Consider the following 18598-nt stretch of genomic DNA (forward strand, 5'->3'; position numbering starts at 1 on the left):
GTTGAAACGATAGGTTCTAGAATGTCATGTTACCATTTTCAGAGTATCCTGTACAAACTAAGCATTTGATAAATGAGACTGGTTTATCCAACAAATTAGTGTCACACGCACTGCACAGTCACAGCCCTGTCCTCGGTAGGAGGTGTTGCAGAGGGAAGAGCCTGGAGGCAGGGAGAAGCTTTAGGACCACTCTGGGTTGGAGTCACCACGCACTGGGCCCAGGGTGGGAGGGATGGGAATGAAATCCCAAACTCGGTCTTCCTTTCTCGAGACGCAATCTACAGGACTTGATAGCTGATTACAAGTTGAGAGTATAAAAGGGAAGAAAAACTAAATGCATCCAATTTTAAGCCTGATAGTCTAGGACAGTGGTTCCCAATCGGGGCGAGTGTGTCCCTCAGGGACATTTGGCAATGTCTGCAGATGGTTTGGGGTGTTGCAACTTTCGGAGGTGAGGATGATACTACTGGCGTCCAGTGGGTAGAGGCCAGGGATGCTGCCACATGTCATAGAGTGCACAGGATGGCCCCCACCACAAAGAATGTCCCACTCCCAATGTCAATGGTGGCAAGGGAGAGAAACACTGGACAAGGAGATTGATGATAACAGAAATAGTCAGGAGGAAGAACTAGTTTGGAAGCATGTAAAGTTAATTTTAAATAAGTTGAATTAGAAGTCCTAGGAGAATATCCAGATAGATAAACAGGTCAAGCAGGCAACTGAACATGTTAGGTTCAAGTTAGTTAAATGAAGTATATACGTGTGAGTCCCGAACAGGGGTTGGCAAACATTTCTGTAAAGGGCCAGGTAGTAAGTAACCTTAGAGAAAGAGTAGGGATCAGCTGTAAGCATGGGCTTACCATATCTTTGCAGCTCTGAATGAGAACACTGCCCTCTGTCTCATCATTAATGGTGTATGGTTTGTGCCTATGCTCTCGAGGGTGTCCCAGGCCACACACAAACAACTTCTTCAGTGATCTCCCTCAACGAAAGTCTAATCCCTCTGTGCTGTTTGGTCTTACTAAGAACTTCCGTGGATACAGCGACTAGTGTTCAAAAGTCAAATGACTGGCCCACACTTGACCACAGACAGCAATATAGAAAGGCAGCTATAGAGGAATATAGAAAGGAGGGTACAACGAGGCGCCCACGTCCCAAACACAACAGACGTCAACACCAGTCACCAGCAGTGAGGAGGGCGCTGGGTCATTCTTCCTCAAAGGAGGAAGAAAGCAAAGTGTTACTCAATAACAAGCTGCCTGCCTTTCCCAGAGCAACTAACCTAGAGGCTAGCAACGGGAGAAGGCCCAGAAAGGGGGCAGGGATGGTAAGGAAGCATACTGCTAGTGGAACTGGTAGACTCAGAACAATGTATCATTTTAGGGTAGATTCAGACTACTGGGCCCCAAAATGATTAGGACTACACTTGGTCTGTTTTCTCATGTAATTTATATTTAGTCATATTATTTATGCTTAGTTGTGTATTTATTTCCAAGGAGAGGGGAAAAGGACAGCAAAGAAAATAAATCTCAACTTATATCTTCACATACAACATCAAATTGTATCTTCCTATATAACAACAAATAGACATTAGTTTACCATGAGAATTTTTAAAAACAAAAAGCCCACTTACTTGCCAGTTCGATGATTTCCATCCTCTCCCCATCGACATCCTGACCTACAAAACTTAAGTCCTTCTGCTCAAACTGACTGATCAGGCTTGGGTTCACCTGGAAAAACAAGAAATTAAGTGTCTTTGGGCAGAAGTATCAGCTTATGAAAATGTCCATCCATTTCAGTGATGCTCTTAACTAGTAGCTCATTTCTATACCCAGCTCCCAAAGCCTATTTTTAAACTCATGATGAACCTGAGAAACAGGCTAATCACAGCCCCTAAATCTGAGAAGCCCACCCTCTGTCGCTCAAAGACGAAATTCAAAAAGGACTGTGATGCAGATTTCTGACTTGGAGCCTTGAGATTAGCTATTTATAGCTGTCACCATATTTGCTTCTTCGAGTTATGTGTAATTAAGTATCTCTCCTCAAATCACAAATCTGCTTGAGGATTAAAACTATCTTATTTCCCTTGAGACTCACCCCAATGCTTTCTCTACGTATAGTTACATAAAAACTCTAAGGAGAAGCTTAGAGCAATTTTTCTGCTAGAATATTGGTTACAGATGACAGGTTGATGACCTGGCGCACACAGCCCCTTTCCTCGTTCATCTCATCCCTAGTCCTTCCCGAAACTTTTCAGCCTCTCCACAGAAAGCACTTGCTCACCTAAAATCAAAGTGGGGTCCCACCTATCGTCCTCAATCTTAACCCCATAGGCTTTTATGTTATTTTTCTAACATTAGGTTAGTTTTCATAATTTGTAATTATTTTTCCTTTTTCTAACAGCTTTATTGACATATAATTCACATACCATACAATTCACCCACTAAAAGTGTACAATTCAATGATTTTTAACATATTCACAGAGGATTTCAGCTATGACCACAATTGATTCAAGAATATACCTTATCCCCTCTAACCATCATCCCCTAATACCCTCATCACCTCCCCACCAGCCCTAGGCAACCACTGATCCATATTGTCTCTTTAGATTTGTCATGTTAATGGAACCATACAGTATGTAGTCTTTTGTGACTGGCTTCTTTCCTTAGCATAACATTTTTAGATTCGTCTAGGTAGTAGCATGCATCAATATTTCATTTCTTTTCATTGTCAAATAATTCCATTGTATGGATATACCACATCTTATTTATCCATTCATCAGTTGGTGGATATTGGTTGTTCCTTCTTTTTTTTTTTTTTTTAGCTCTTATGGATAATGCTGCTTTGAGCATTTGAGCATTTGTATATGAGTTGTGTGCATGTATGTTTTCATTTCTCTTGGGTTATATATCTAAGGATGGAATTACCGGGTCATATGGTAACTCTGCATTTAACTTTTTGAGGAACTGCCTGATGATTTTCCAAAGTGGCTGCACCATTTTACATTCCTACCAACAGTGTATCCTCACCACCACTTGTTATTATCCATCTTTTTTGACTATAGCCATACCTAGTGGTATTTCTTTGTGGTTTTGATTTGCACTTCCCTGATGATTAATGATGTTGAACATCTTTTCATTTGCTTATTGGCCATTTGTATATCTGTTTTGGAGACATATCTAATCAGAATCCTTGCCATTATTTATTATCCAGTTCTAAGAATCCTTTATATATTCTAGATATAAGGACCTTGTCTGATATATATTTTCTGTTATCTTTTTTTAATCCTGTCCATTGGAATGTAAGCTCCCTATCAGGAGAGAGACCGTGTGTGTGTGCTTCCCCCTCCCATCTCCAGTGCATATCAGAGGCACAAGAAGAATGGAGGAATGGATGGCCACAGTATTGTGTGCACAGTAATTCTCACACCTTCTAGCTACCACTTAGGCAAAGCAGCTCAATAGTTTTTGTCCCACCAGTTAGGCCAGTTCCCAATGGAAATAAGACCAAAAATGGCCTATACTCAGCAAAGTGTTCCCTAATTGTAGTGACACTGTTGATAGCCTACCCGGCATCGACTCCCAGCAGTCTTCCCTCAAAACAGAACCGTGGACTTGTCCTGGCATCTACTCTACCCCCACATGACCCATGGGATTCCATCTCCCCCATTCTAAAAGTTGGTCCTGACTGGTCTAAGCCAACATGATAAGCCTATCCCTCTTGGCTAATGAATGATCCAAGAACTCAGGTTTAAACCTGGTTTAGCTTTGCCTTTGGAATGGTTACTAGTTCAGAGGTGGGCAAGTGATCTGTATTGATCCAATCAGACTGAAGAAAAACTTCCATGTCTAGGAGAGATGCGTGTTGCCTCAGCTGCAGCTGGTAGCCATCTTGCATCTATGAGGGAAACCAGCCTAGGACAAGGTAAACACCCAGAAAAGGGTAAGGCCAAGAGAATCCCAGGGATAGTAGAAGCCCTGATTATACCATGCCTGGAGCCTGCCCAGCCTCTGAACTACCTATTATCTGATATAACTAGTTTCTTTACTGTTGAGGTTGGTTTGAGTAAATAACAAGCAGGGATTTTGATTCTTCCCAGCCAAAAGCATCACAATTGATACACCAATTAATTCTGGTATAGATAGTCTGCATCTTGGGGAACCTATGCTTCTCATGTGACAATCTCAACAGTCACTCTTAGTAATCATGTGACACTAAGGCTCTTGTTCAATGTAGATTTCCAAACAGGTTCCCAAACAAAGAACTCATTATGTGATACCCAGAGATGCATCCCTAACCTGAGAGACATACGGTTCAGAAGATGTAAGTTCCCTTTACCCAAACCTTCCAAAATAAAGGGCAGGGGGTTAAGGATAAAGATGATGACCTTACCTTGGTCTAGGAGACAACAGTTAGGGTAACATAGAACCCTGATAATGTCCCTTGTGCAGATACTTAAAGATTTTGCCTTTGAAAAGCCAAGAAGGGCTGAGCCCAATGGATACCACAGAGCTGGACACCTTTTCCAGAGGTCCGCTTGTAATCACCGGAGTTCCTTTAACTAAGCATCTACATTCCATAGTAATTTAGTGTGTGGGCCATACCTCATACCGATGTCTGTGCCTTTCTTCTACAAAAGGAACATCACCATAAAGTTTCCCTATAAAGATACAAGAATGGAATTAAAATCAAAGTAATCAGTTTTGGAATCACATCGATAGCATATGTATGGGGGACATCTCTTTGATCTCTATCCATATGTTAGAGGCCCAAGAATTAACTGGACTCCAGATACTAATCTAGATTTTCTTCTCTTACAGTACAGAATAGGAATAGCTTCAAAATCCTAAAACAATTCTCAAGTACGCCATCACCATCGCATAAAGGGAAGCTCTCTGTTACACAAGTTCACCGTGGAGTCCAAGAGATGTGCCCTCCTTTTATACACCTACCTGCAGTACTGAGAGGGGGAGTAACGTCTGCACCATCCCTTCTGTGCAGATTCATAACAGGGCTCATTTTACAAAAGAACAAAACAAAACCAAAGGAACGGAAACGAAACTGAAGGACTTGCCCAAGGCCCCACCCCGCTGGCAGCACAGTTCTGTCTTGAGCCCAGGCCCGCCCCGCACCTGGTCCATGCTTTCTCCACCACACCAGCCACCTCAGTGTAGTGGCCAAATTGGTTTGCACTCTGCCTTAAAAATAAGCCTGTCCTTCGACTCTAACATTTGACCTGTAAGAATTTACCCCGGAAAATAGAAACAAAGAGAGTTCACCATGAAGATGTGCACTGCTTCATTATTTACCAGCGGATAATTGGAAACAAGCCCAGAGTCAGGAATAGAGGACTGCTGGATTAAATGAGAGCACATCTATACCAACAATTCTGGGGTTTTTTAAGTTTTTTAAAAAATTTATTTGTTTATTATTTTGAGAGAGAGAGAGAGCCCAAGCAGGTGAGGGGCAGAGAGACAGGGAGAGGGAGAGAGAATCACAAACAGGCTCCTCACTGTCAGCGTGGAGCCCATCACGGGGCTGGAACTCATGAACGGAGAGATCATGACGTGAGCTGAAACCAAGAGTCAACAATTCTTAACCAGGAGTGCATGGCTCACGATCACGTGCGGGGCTGCTAAAACATGCCCATGTCACTGCAGGTGCTGCAGCCCAGGGCAGCATGTGGGGCATGACCAATCTGGCAATGGTCACAGTGACTGGGGGGATGCCCAGTGACGGCAGTGTCAGGCGGATAGCAGTGGCATCCGTCACCAGACCCCTCTCAAGAGCGGGCCCCCCTGGATCATGTGCAGAAGCAGGACGGCACTGGTACCAAGCGGGTTTTAACACTGGAGCAGCGGGAGAGGCCAAGAGCCACCCCCTCAGCGCCAGCCATCATGACGCAGACCCCCGGCACACAGAGAAAACCCGCCAATGGTGCTGGAGCGCATTGTCCAACTACAACAGAATGGCCGGCAGTGCTCAGTTCAACAGGCAGGGGGTCACCAGACTCTCCAAGACGTCACGAGGCTGCGGGCAGGGTGTTCCCACCAAGACAGACCAAATGCCTCGTGCCTCCTTTGAGATTTTTGACTCGGATAAAGCTCACATCAGTTGTATTCTCGCATGACTGATATGATCGTTTATCACAACTGAACTTCTATTTGCGATTTTGTCCCTATAGATGCAGCTCCCTGGTGATGATGTTAATGATAGTGAATATTTACCACATGCGTTCACGACAGAGCCTTTGTACTCAAACTATCGGTTCATAAAAATGAAAGGAAAAATGGAAACTAATAGCACAATAATGCCCAGTTGGGGGGAAAAAAAGAAGAAGAAGTGTATGTATCATTGTGAAGTTACAAGAGAAACCATTTGAATGCTCTGGACCTAACTTTGAAAGGATCCTGATTCCCTTATGACCTCTGACTTTGTGATTGACCTTTTCCTCCTGTGGGCCAAAATTTCCTCTCTGCTTTCTCCATTACAACAGATGACCTAGAAATCCAATAACAGAGCCTGCCAATATTGACAGATGGTGAGGAAAATGGCAAAAATCTCCACATTACGATATAAGGAATTATATATATTTATATATATGCTTTTATAAATAAAGTTTTATTGGGAAAGCCACGCCCCTTCATTTATGTATTGTCTAGGCTTGCTCTCCCTCTAGAATGGCAGTGTGGAATAGTTGCAACAGAGACTGCACCAGTCCCCTACGCCATTTAATGCATATGTGGCTTGGATAAATTATTTCACCTCTCTGCCCCAGCTTCCTCATCTGTAAAATGGGAATTACAATAGTCCTATTTCATAGGGCTGTTGTAAATAAATCATGTGATTGCTATTGTTATCTCTAGACTAGGAAATCCAAGCAGGAAGATGATGGACATGATGGGGACTTGTCCCTTCAATTCTTATAACCAGTGTCTAGCACATAAGCAGGTAATCAATAAATATTTGTTTAATGAATGAAGCATTCTTTCTCTCATATATATATATATGGGGGAGAAATATATATACAGGGGATATGATGAAATATGGTTTCAGAACTTTGGAAATACTGTTTTTTGCATTCAAATTCTCTCCCAATGGCTTACAAATCTGTCAAGAACGAATTAACAAAACTAATCCTTTGCCATATCCATGAAAAAAATTAAAATTTCCTTTAAAACTATATGTTGAGAATCAGCTCAGAATCTTAGCAGTCCAATTCTATTTGAAACCTTACAGGGCACAGGCTGACTCAGTCAGTGGAGCATGGGACTCTTGATCTCTGGGTTGTGAGTTCCAGCCCCACATTGGGTGTAGAGATTACTTAACATAAAATCTTGAAAGAAAGAAAGAAAGAAAGAAAGAAAGAAAGAAAGAAAGAAAGAAAGAAAGAAAGAAAACACCTTAAAAACAAAATCAAACCAAGAATGCTCATTCTGGGGCCCTGCCCCAGGGATTCTGATTTGGTTACTCTCAGGAGAGTGCCTGGGCATATGGGTTTTTACAAAGTGCCTCCTCCCTGTGCATTCCGGGCTAGGAACCACTGATCCACACTGTCACTGAAAGTGCTGTAGGAGGACAGTCAATGACAAGGCAAGATGCTAGCTGCTGCTGAATGTGGAGGGTATCTAGGTGTGGAGTGAAAAGACTGAGGGGTAGAGATACCATGTTCTGAAGAGCGGTTCTCCAGATGGATTTATCAAGCGCACACACACCATGGCATGATCTTGGCCACAGGGGAAATCCTCCACAAAACAACAGTCTTCCTTTCAATCCTAGTCTTTCTGGAGACAAAATCCAATGCAACACAGGAGCACCTGGGTGGCTCAGTCAGTTAAGCATCTGACTTGACCTGAGGTCATGGTCTTGTGGTTCATGTGTTCGGGCCCCACGTTGGGCTCTGTGCTGTCAGTGCAGAGCCTGCTTTGGATCCTCTGTCTCCTGTCTCTCTGCCCCTCCCCAGCTCATGCTCGCTCTCGCTCTCTCAAAAATAACATAAACATAAAAAAAATCAAATGCAACAGAGATTAAGTGCACATAAGGTTAAGGTTCACTTAAGAAGTTAGGCGCCTGGGTGGCTCAGTCTGTTGAGCGTCCAACTTCCGCTCAGGTCATGATCTTGTGGCTCTTGGGTCCGAGCCCCATGTCGGGCTCTGTGCTGACAGTTCAGAGCCTGGAGCCTGATTCTGGGTACCCCCTCTCACTCTGCCCATCCCCCACTCATGCTCTGTCTGTCTCTCTCTCAAAAATAAACATTAAAAAAAAATTTTTTTTGAGAACCAAGTGCCAGCAAAGCTTTAGAGAAAAGCAACTGATAAAAGTCTTAAAACCCATAAAATGCTCCCAACATAGGCAGCAAGACACCAATAATAAGTACAATAGGTTTCTCAGAAACAAAAACACTTTGCCAATTTACATCATCTCCTTCTCTAATTTGCTACTGGGTAAATTCTGTCTCATACATATTATTTTTTCTCTCTTTCTTTCCTTCTTTCTTGAGAGAGAGAGGGTGCACGAGCAGGGGAGAGACAGTGAGACAGGGAGAGAGAAAATCCCAAGCAGTCTCTGCCCTCAAACTCACAAACATTGAGATCATGACCTGAGCCAAAACCAAGAGTCCGACGCTTAAGTGACTGAGCCACCCAGGCGCCCCGATACATAATATATTCTTTTTTTTTTAAATTTTTTAAAATGTTTATTTATTTTTGAGAGAGAGACAGAGACAGAGACAGAGACAGGACAGAGTGTGAGCAGGGGAGGGGCAGAGAGAGAGGGAGACACAGAATCCGAAGCAGGCTCCAGGCTCCAATCTGTCAGCACAGAGCCCGACGTGGGGCTCAAACTCACAAACCGCGAGATCATGACCTGAGCTAAAGTCAGTGGCTTAACCAACTGAGCCATCCAGGTGCCCCAAAAATATATTCTTAATCTATGCATGATCCTGCCCACTCCCACTCTCGTGTTAGTAATCCTAGCAACTGAACCTGAGTTATTTTTCGCTCCTTTTCAGAGCCAAAATTTTCCCCTTCCAAAAAGCTATATAAAGCCAAAAGGTGAAGGAAACCAAATGTCTATGGCCAGAAAAATGGATACACAAAAATGGTCCATACATACAATGCAATATCATTCAGCCTTAAACAGGAAGGAATTTCTGACCATGCTACAACATGGATAAACCTTGAGGCTATTACACCAAGTGAAATAAGCCAGCCACAGAAAGACAAATTCTGGATGATTCCACTTATACGATGTCCCTAGAGTAGTCAAATTCATGGAGACAGAAAGTAGAACCGTGGTTGCTAAGGGCTGCAGGCAGGGGGAATAGGAATTTGTTAAACGGGTATAGAGTTTCAGTTTTGCAAGATAAAAAAGTTCTGGAGATTGGTTGCACAGTAATGTAAATATCCTTAATACTATTGAACCGCACATGTAAAAACATTAAGATGGTAAATTTTATGTTACACGCATTTTACCACAATTAAAGTATTTTTTAAGTTTATTTATTTATTTTGAGATAGAGCAAGAGGGACAGAGGGAGCACAAGCAGGGGAAGGAGACAGAGGGAGAGAATCCCAAGCAGGTTCCACATTGTCAGAGCAGAGCCCAACTTGGGGCTCGATCCCAGGAACCTCGAGACCGTGACCTGAGCCAAAATCAAGACTCGGACGCTTAACTGACTGAGCCACCCAGGTACCCCCACAATTAAAATTTTTAAAACTGAAATTTATACAGCCCCATTCTTGCCCCCACCATTCCCTCTTCCCCTAACTTCCCCTTTATCCAAACCTCCCATCCGCATTGTTTGCAACCTATCTTACTGAACTGCTCTCAAAAACCCAGCAGATCTGTCTTCAGTTGGGACCACAGTAACTCCCCCTTTCCCCATCTGTGACCTCTGTTCCTCTGTGCCTTCTGCTGGCCCCGTTTACTAGCTGTTTATCCTCAACTGGAGACACCTGCCCAGAGCGGTACCCTTCCTTCTTCCCCCACTTTCACTCCTAAAAGCCATCACCCATATGCTGTTGACCCACATTCTGTACCTTCTGATCCTTCCCTTTCACCTGGGCTCCACAGCTCCTATTTCCAGGGGGCTAGAGGAAATCACCCATGGCATGGACAAAAGGTAAAATCGCTACCTGATGGGTTTTGTTACCTCTTTCCTCTTGACAGCACTGCCTTGCCTTTGCACAAATAGCTTTTAACTGCTGCACGAGTGTCTTAATTCGAGTCACTTCGAAGACTGTCCAGAACCATGCCCTGTGCTAATTAGGCACTACCAGGAGCTAGAACTCTCTGTGTACGTGCAAGTGTTTGCTGGTATTTGTCCAACGAAGAGGTTGTTCAGGGTGTGGATATGTGGTGTGTTTGGCTTGCATAGTGTTGGCAGACACATGGTGTTTTAAAACTTTAAATACATTGCCAACATTTAGAAACCATGAGATTTCTCATGAAACTCCAGATTTCCAGATTCTGTTGAAAATTTAGACGACTGGCAACAGTGAATGCACAGTCCTTCATGTGACTATCAGTTTTAGCAGTTACTCCTTTGATGGATCAAGTCCTTGTCAATTTGCCCCAGTCCCCACCACTCCCTACTGCCTCTCTGACTCTAAGGCCTGATTTAGCTGCCACTGATTGTTGAGCTTAAGCTGTGGCATCTCTTATACCTGGCTGTTTGACTCATTTACATTCCCAGCCCAGTCCTACTGGCCCAGCTGCTGAGCCCTATGTTGATTCAGTGTGTGTGTCCCTCCTCAAGCCAAGCGTGTGGTTTCAGACTGGCTCTCAGAAGCCAGAGTGGGGTCTACATTTCCTGCTCTCCCTGCTCTCCTTTCACAAGACACTCCGGAAAGCTGTGGAATCCTGTCCTGGGTCTCTCAGCACAAGGCAGCTTTCAGCTCTGCAAGCTGTTTGGGTGTTTCTATTCCCCCTTTAATTAAGGTCCAGCCATTTGGTATAGTGAGGTGGTCAAGAGCTCAGGCTCAGAAATCAGCCAAGTGACTTTCTAACAAATAACCTGGCTAAGATGCCTTTCTCTCTCGTGCAAAATTCGCCTGGGTCCTAGGGGTGTTGAAACAAATAACTGAAATCGTGCACATGATGTCCTAATTACTGATGCTTAGAAAGTGTGCAGTCAGGGCCAGCCACTATCTTTGTCCTTCTTTACTTATTACTTTTAGATTTTACTACACCGCTTCCTTAGTTTTTATAAAACATCTCATTTCTTTTAAGTATCTAAACTCCTCCTCTTTCCCTAGTTTTGTTTTTCATGATCTTTTACCTCAATTTGCTAGTATAAAAATGCTAATTTTCTATTTTTGAAATGCGATTCCTTGCCTTTAACTCTACAGTTTTTTCCTTGCTCGAATCTCTTCCCCTCCACCCGGCTTAGTATTCTTATCCTATTTTTAACATCTCTTTTCTTAGATTTTTCTTTATGCTTCTGCCAGTCCCTATTAGCAGGTGGGAAGCAGAGAGACTAGAACGACGGGGAGGTCTGCTCGTCCTCACCCTAGGCTCACCGCTTCTCCCCTCCCACTGCCATCGCAGGACCCCATTCTTTTTTTTTTTTTTTGTATATTAATTAAATTTTTTTTTAATTGGAGTATAGTTGAAATACGATGTTATATTCGTTTCAGGTGTACAACATAATGATTCAGTATCTCTATGTTATGCTGTGCTCACCACATTGACTCACTCACCATTGACTATATATATGCCCTATACTTTTTATTCCCATAACTTACTTACTCCATAACTGGAAGCCAGTATCTCCCACTCCCCTTCACCCATTTTGCCCAACCCCTCACCCCATCCCCTCTGGCAACCATCAGTTTGTTCTCTATTTATAGGTCTGGATTCCGCTTTTCATTTGTTTATTCATTTGTTTTGTTTTTTTTTCAGATTCCACATTATGAGTGAAATCATATGGTATTTGTCTTTTTCAGTCTGACTTATCTCACTTAGCATAATGCCCTCTAGTTCCATCCATATTGCTGCAAATGACAAGATCTCATCCTTTTTACGGCTGAGTAATATTCCGCTGTGTAAACGTACCACAGCTTCTTTCGGCATTCATCCGTTGATGGACACTTAGGTTGCTTCCATATCTTGGCTATTGTAAATAATGCTGCAAGAAACATAGGGGTGTATATATATTTTTTTGAATTAGTGTTTTCGTTTTCCTTGGGTAAATTCCCAGTAGTGGAATTACTAGATCATATAGTATTTCTAATTTTTTTTGAGGAACGTCCATACTGTTTCCCACAGTGGCTATACCAGTAGTGGGGCCCCCCATTCTGAATACTGGGTCATACCCAGGGGTGCCTGGGTGGCTCAGTCGGTTAAGCATCTGACTCTCAGCTGACAGCTCAGAGCCTGCAGCCTGCTTCGGATTATGTGTGTGTGTCTCTCTCTGCCCTTCCTTCAATCACACTGTCTCTCTGTCTCTCTCTCTCTTTCTGTCCCTTCCTCTCAAAATAAATAAACATTAAAAAATATATATTAGGTCATATCCAGAACTTTGAGAGACATGCAGGTCTTATCGTATTGACAATATCCCCTTCACGTTAACGATCCTAACAGCCACACTGAAATAGTGCCTTTTCTGTGCCGGGCACTGAAGGACCCACATGCATAACTGATTTAACCCTCAGAAGAACCCCCTGAGGCAGGAGGCATTCTGGTGTCCGTTTTGCAGATGCAGAAACTGTAGTGTAAGCACCTACACGGCCAGGTACTGAGAGCTGGGGCTGGGGGGGCCTCCGATGGGGCAGTGTGGCTCCTGTAGCGGGGCTGTTGGCCTCTCCACTGGTTCCCATGGGTGAAGTGCTGGGCACAGAGCCAGTCCAGTAAGGGTCACATAAATGCCTTCTGTTGTTGTGTCCCAGACCTGTGAGTCCCCATATCCACAAACACGCTAGCGAATGGTTTCCCCAGCAAAAGGCAGGAAGGAGCAGGGGAGAGAGCTACCCCGCACAGTGGACCACCGGCAGGGAGGCGGCGAGGCTCGCCAGCTGGCATGCTCCCATTGGTCTCAGCACGACAAATTACCGTGCCATGGACTTGCAACTTCCCTAAATCCCCGGTGACTTCTTTTAGATTGTTTTGTAAATCACCTCATTAACGGAGCCAAAGCTTTTTGTATGGCGTGATTATTTTCCTAAACCTCCTAACAATCTAACCACACCAGGAACTAGAAGCTGTTTTTCTCTATCAATGCCTTGATAAGAGATAAGAAAGCAAAAGCAATTTGTCTAGCCGGTGAAAATTTGTTCCACCTTATCCCCTTGCCTTTCAGTGCTTTCAAATTGGAGATTGACCACTCTGTATCTCCAAGGTCACGTATTTAGCCCAGATCCTTAATGCGGGCACTCACTCAACACTTCCTGGTTGGCCTGTTGCCTGTTCTCTCCGAACAAAACCTTTTTTTCCCTTAGAGTGAAGCAGGGCCAAGCATTTTAGTCAAGTCCTCCTCCTCATCCTGACGAAATGCAAAGAAGATCCCCAAAAGGAAGTGAGTCTGTTCCTAAAGCACTCAATTTCCACTTGCTGCCAACATCATGCTCAGGAGCTTGACACAGCTGTGTCAAGTCTCACCTTCCCTTGTCATCTGCCCTGACGATGAGGGTCATCTTCTCAGAATTCTGATGGGAAATCACCAGGACCTGGTCTCCAGCTGGATAGACTGCACTGCAGAGGGCTTCTAATTCCTCTCAAAATGTGCCACATTCTCCACTGCACTGGACACCCCTACAGGGCAAAATGGCAGCCACTGGCTTTTTAAAAAACTTTTTTAATGTTTATTTATTTTTGAGAGAGAGAGAGAGAGACAGAGACAGAGACAGAGTGTGAGTGGGGGAGGGTCAGAGAGAGGGAGACACAGAATCTGAAGCAGGCTCCAGGCTCTGAGCTGTCAGCACAGAGCCTGACGCGGGGCTCGAACTCACGGACCATGAAATCATGACCTGAGCCGAAGTCGGATGCTTAACCGACTGAGCCACCAGGCACCCCATCATCCACTTGCTTTTAACGACCCCACCGCCCAGCACTGTGCTCATGGGGTGGCCCTTTCCCTCCTCTGCCTGCACCCCCCACCCCACCTCAAGTGCTCAGGTCTGCTTTGCACTCTTCTACCCCTACAGCATTCCTGTTTCTAAAAGCAAGGGCTCCCGACCATTTGGGTGTTGGTTTGGAGAACAGAGTTTCTCAAATTGCACATCAAATACGGGATTGCTTTAAACTGAGTCTACTCTAGCATCCCTACCAGTGCATAAACATACCAGATTGTGCAGTAGTTTTTAAAGTTTATTTATTTATTTTGAGAGAGAGTGGGGGAGGTGGACAGAGAGGGAGGGGTGGGGTGGGGTGATAGAATCCCAAGCAGGCTCCTTGTCAGCTCGGAGCCTGATGCAGGGCTCCATCCCACGAACTGTGAGATCCTGACCTGAGCTGAAACCAAGAGTTGGATGCTCAATGGATTGAGCCACCCGGGCGCCCCCCAGATTGTGCAGTATTAAAACATACTACCTGCACGGTCTGAAAAGCACGTTCTTTCTGGTAGGTGGCAGTTTGGTTTGAAGAACACACTTAGCACAAAGACATGCTCCCTTTCCTGGATGCCTCAGCAACATATCTGGGACCTGACTAAAAAAATGAAGCCTGGGGATGGTAATATTTTGGAAACTATAACCATCAAACAAGTTGTCAGCCGTCCCCTTAAAGAGCTCTGAACCTTGTCTGAATTGCTTTGTATTTTACTACATCCCCATCTCTCACACTCAGTTGAGAGCCACAAGCAAAACGATAAAGTTTATTTTTGGAGTCTTAAAACCCTCTCATAAAAAAGTTCCCTGGTGCTTTCCCTGGTTCCTCTCTCACCTGAGCCTGACCCACTCCATCTCCAGTCATGCCTCATTTTTGATTTCTCACTCTTCAAAGCACTCCACTTAATACTTAACCTGCTCTGCACCATCTCGCCCTGCTTTTCAGATGTCATCTAATGAGTTAATCAACCAAGTAAGCATGTCACTGTGAAACAAGTCCTGCCATCTATGTATCCAGATAAAATGTGGTTTTGAAAAATTGAGGGTGTGAGGCGCCTGGGTGGCTCAGTTGGCTAAGCGTCCGACTTCGGCTTGGGTCGTGGTCTTGTGGTTTGTGAGTTCAAGCCCCGCGTCGGGCTCTGTGCTGACAGCTTGGAGCCTGGAGCCCACTTCGGATTCCGTGTCTCTCCCTCTCTCTACCCCTCCCCTGCTCACGCTCTGTGTCTCTTTGTCTCTCAATAATAAATAAACGTTAAAAAAATTAAAAAAAAAGAAAAATTGAGGGTATGTAATTTACATGCAATGAAATCTACAGATCTGAAGGGCATATAGAGCTGTTTAATGAATTCACCAGTGGTAAGATGCATGTTTTTTTAAACATTTTTTTAAGTTTACTTATTTATTTTGAGAGAGAGAGAGAGTGAGTCAGTGAGAGAGGGGCAGAGAAAGAGGGAGAGAGAGAATCCCAAGCAGGCTTCGAGCTGTCAGCGCAGAGCCAGACGCAGGGCTCAATTTCACAAACTGTGAGATCATGATCTGAGCCCAAATCAAGAGTCCAACGCTCAAGTGACTGAGCCACCCGGGCACCCTAAAATGCATGCTTTAGGAGTCGCATTTTGGAGAGTGATTATAGTGGTGGGCTGTGAGGTCAGGGCCACCCATTCCAGTAGAAGACTAGAAACTATGTGAGAAGAGTGGTCCAGGCCTGTTCTGACCACCCACTGACCATGAGCCTCATCCTGTCACTACGTGGTATATTTAGGCAGGCAAGCAGACAAGTGGGGAGATACCCTGAGTACTTCCCAGGAGGGTAACAGCCTTACTGCCTGGGACTTACACCACGTTTGGCCTGTGCTTCTTGGTATAGACTAGGATTTGGCGAGCCATGGCAACTCCGAGGCAAACCAGGAATCCCCTGACTATGTTTAGCCCTCGAATGAAGAATGGTTTTTACATTTTCAAATGCGTGGAAGAAAAAAATCAAAAGAATATTTCATGACGCATTAAAATTACATGAAATTCACATTTCAGCCCCCATAAATAAAGGTATACTGGCACACAGCCACACTTGTTCCTTTACATATGTGCCTCTGGCTGCTTTTACACTACAATGGCAGAGTTGAGCAGTTACATCAAAGATCGTGTGACCCCAAAGCTGAAAATATTTACTCTCTGGGCTTTAACAGAAAAAGTTTATTAACCTCTGGTTTAGACCATTTAGGTAATAGACTTTGGGCTAGTAGATCTCTCCCTTCCCATGTTTAAGTGTTGATGGGAACACGGACAGCATATACACAAATAAACCAACATTTTGGGGTGGGGGAACTTTCCACTTTGTAGTGGAAAGAAATGCAGTAATGTAGTAATGGAAAGAAAATGAAAAAGAAATGTAGTAATGAAAAGAAATGCAACATAAAGTACAATAATAAAGGGTCCTTTTTGTTCTGCTAATAAAGCAAAAAGACAAATGATAAAAACACTAGCAAAGCGATTAGAGAAAGCAAGAACAGTACAGTGTAGTTCACATCATTATGAACTGGTTCACCTCTTCCATCAAACAATCTGGCAGAATTATCAGTCATAAATGTGTTCACACCCTTTGACCTAATAGTCCGAGTCCTGGAAATCTATTCTAAGGAAACAATCAAAAGAACATAAACACTGTGTCAAGATGTTCACATTACCATTTTTCTAACAAAATGCTGGAAACATCCTGAAGTGTTTAGAAATAAGAAATGAATCAGTAGGGGCACCTGGGTGGCTCAGTCGGTTAAGCATCTGACTCTTGATTTCAGCTCAGATCATCATCTCATGGTTCATGGGTTCGATCTCCACATTGGGCTCAGTGCTGACAGCATAGAGCCTACTTAGGATTCTCTCTCTCCTTCTCCCTCTGTTCCTCCCCTGCTTGCACGTGCTCTCTCTCTCTCAAGATAAATAAACATTTAAAGAAAAGAAAAGATCATGAATATGCAATTAATACTGAGGTGAAGTGCTAGAGAAATGCAGTCTAGAAAAATATCTTGTTTGTGAAGACCTTTGAACCAGCTTTGATAATTTCCCCCCACACTGTCATTAGTCCTTTAATAAGCAAAAGCCTTTGTAGACAAGGACAACACACACATACAGAACGCAGGACAGGAGTGAGCCTCTGGGAACACAATTCTTACAAATAGAGCAAATGATGATTAGTAGTACTTTGGTCCAAATCAATTTATACCTATAGTCTCCACTTCCAAAAACTCAAATTCAACTCATCTCGCTGCATACATGAAATATGTATAGCTGTTTGTATGTCAATCATGCCTCAATAAAGTGGTTAAAAAAAAGAAAAAAGAAAAATCAAATTCCTAGTTTTCATGAACCTTAGGGAACTAAGGACTCTAAGGAAAAAAAGGAATTTGTTCCTGATGAATATAAAAATCAGAATCACTTTAGTAATCCAGCCTTTGTGTCCACCAATATCTTTAGGCTTTGGTCCTATTCCAAAGTATTCTCTTTTACTAAAAACAACAACAACAACAACAACAACAACAAAAATAAACCTTTACTTTTCTGTTTTTCCATTCAACCCAGAGCACTGCAATCACAGGCCCATAAATCAAATTTAAATAATGAATGAATAGCATCAAATGCTTTCCATAAAAACTATAAATTATTTTCAGAAGCAATGTAAGCAAATGTATTTTGTTCCATTTTGCAGAAATATGCTGATGAGGGGGCTGTGGGGGGAGCCTTACAAAAGTAATGGGCTGACTAGAGAAAAAATGCTGCAAAAGAAATACGCCAACTAGGGGGAAGAAATCCACAAGATACTATGGTGCTATTTGTTTTTATATTTTTATGACACTCAATACAGCCATGGCCAGTGGTCGTATTCGTATCTCTCATCTCCAACGCGACACAAGTGCAAGGGCAAAACCTTATGCATCCTGAGGCTCACAGGTTCACACACTCATATGACATTTGCAAACTATGAAGCACAGTTTAAATTTAAGGGCAGGCCTGGGGCGCCTGGGTGGCTCAGTCAGTTAAGCGTTGGACTCTTGATTTCGGCTCAGGTCATGATCTCATGGTTGATGAGTTTGAGCCCTGCGTCCAGCTCTGCGCTGACAGCGAGAAGCCTCCCTGGGATTCTCTCTCCCTTTCTCTCTGTGCCCCTCCCCTGCTCTTGCGCTCTCTCTCTCCCTCTTCCAAAATAAATAAAATAGACTTTAAAAAAAAAATTAAGGCAGGCACGGAAACAACCCAAATGTCCATCAACTGATGAACATATCAACAAAATGTAGTCTAACCATACAATGAAATAGTGTTCAGCCCTAAAAAGGAAGGAAGTGCTGATACGTGCTACACTGTACGTATACCTTAAAACATTATGCTAAATGAAATAAGCCAAACACAAAATATCATATGTCATATGGTTCCACTTATACGAAGTGTTCCTAACAGGCAAATCTGCAGAGACAGTAGATTAATGGTTGCTTAGGACTGAGGGGGGCCGGTCATAGCTAAAAGGAAACAGGGATTCTTTTCGAAGTGACAAAGATGTTCAG

At 43.5% G+C, this 18598-nt stretch overlaps 1 protein-coding gene across 3 annotated transcripts in view; it reads right to left on the reverse strand.

Moving 5' to 3' along the window:
• Positions 1-18598, reverse strand: part of CTPS2 (CTP synthase 2) — a 100576-nt gene that overhangs the window by 16375 nt on the left and 65603 nt on the right. For all 3 annotated transcript variants that reach the window (XM_047075946.1, XM_047075945.1, XM_047075944.1), the window contains exons 15-16: positions 4605-4660; positions 1634-1730 (exon numbers count right to left, since the gene is read on the reverse strand). In XM_047075946.1, coding sequence (XP_046931902.1) covers positions 1634-1730; positions 4605-4660 — 153 coding nt within the window. The remainder of the gene's footprint in view (positions 1-1633; positions 1731-4604; positions 4661-18598) is intronic.

Source organism: Lynx rufus, unplaced genomic scaffold (genome assembly GCF_022079265.1).
Source record: "Lynx rufus isolate CCGP_SWC_20201006 ecotype Redwood Valley unplaced genomic scaffold, mLynRuf1.p SCAF_14, whole genome shotgun sequence".
Taxonomy (NCBI): Eukaryota; Metazoa; Chordata; class Mammalia; order Carnivora; family Felidae; genus Lynx; species Lynx rufus.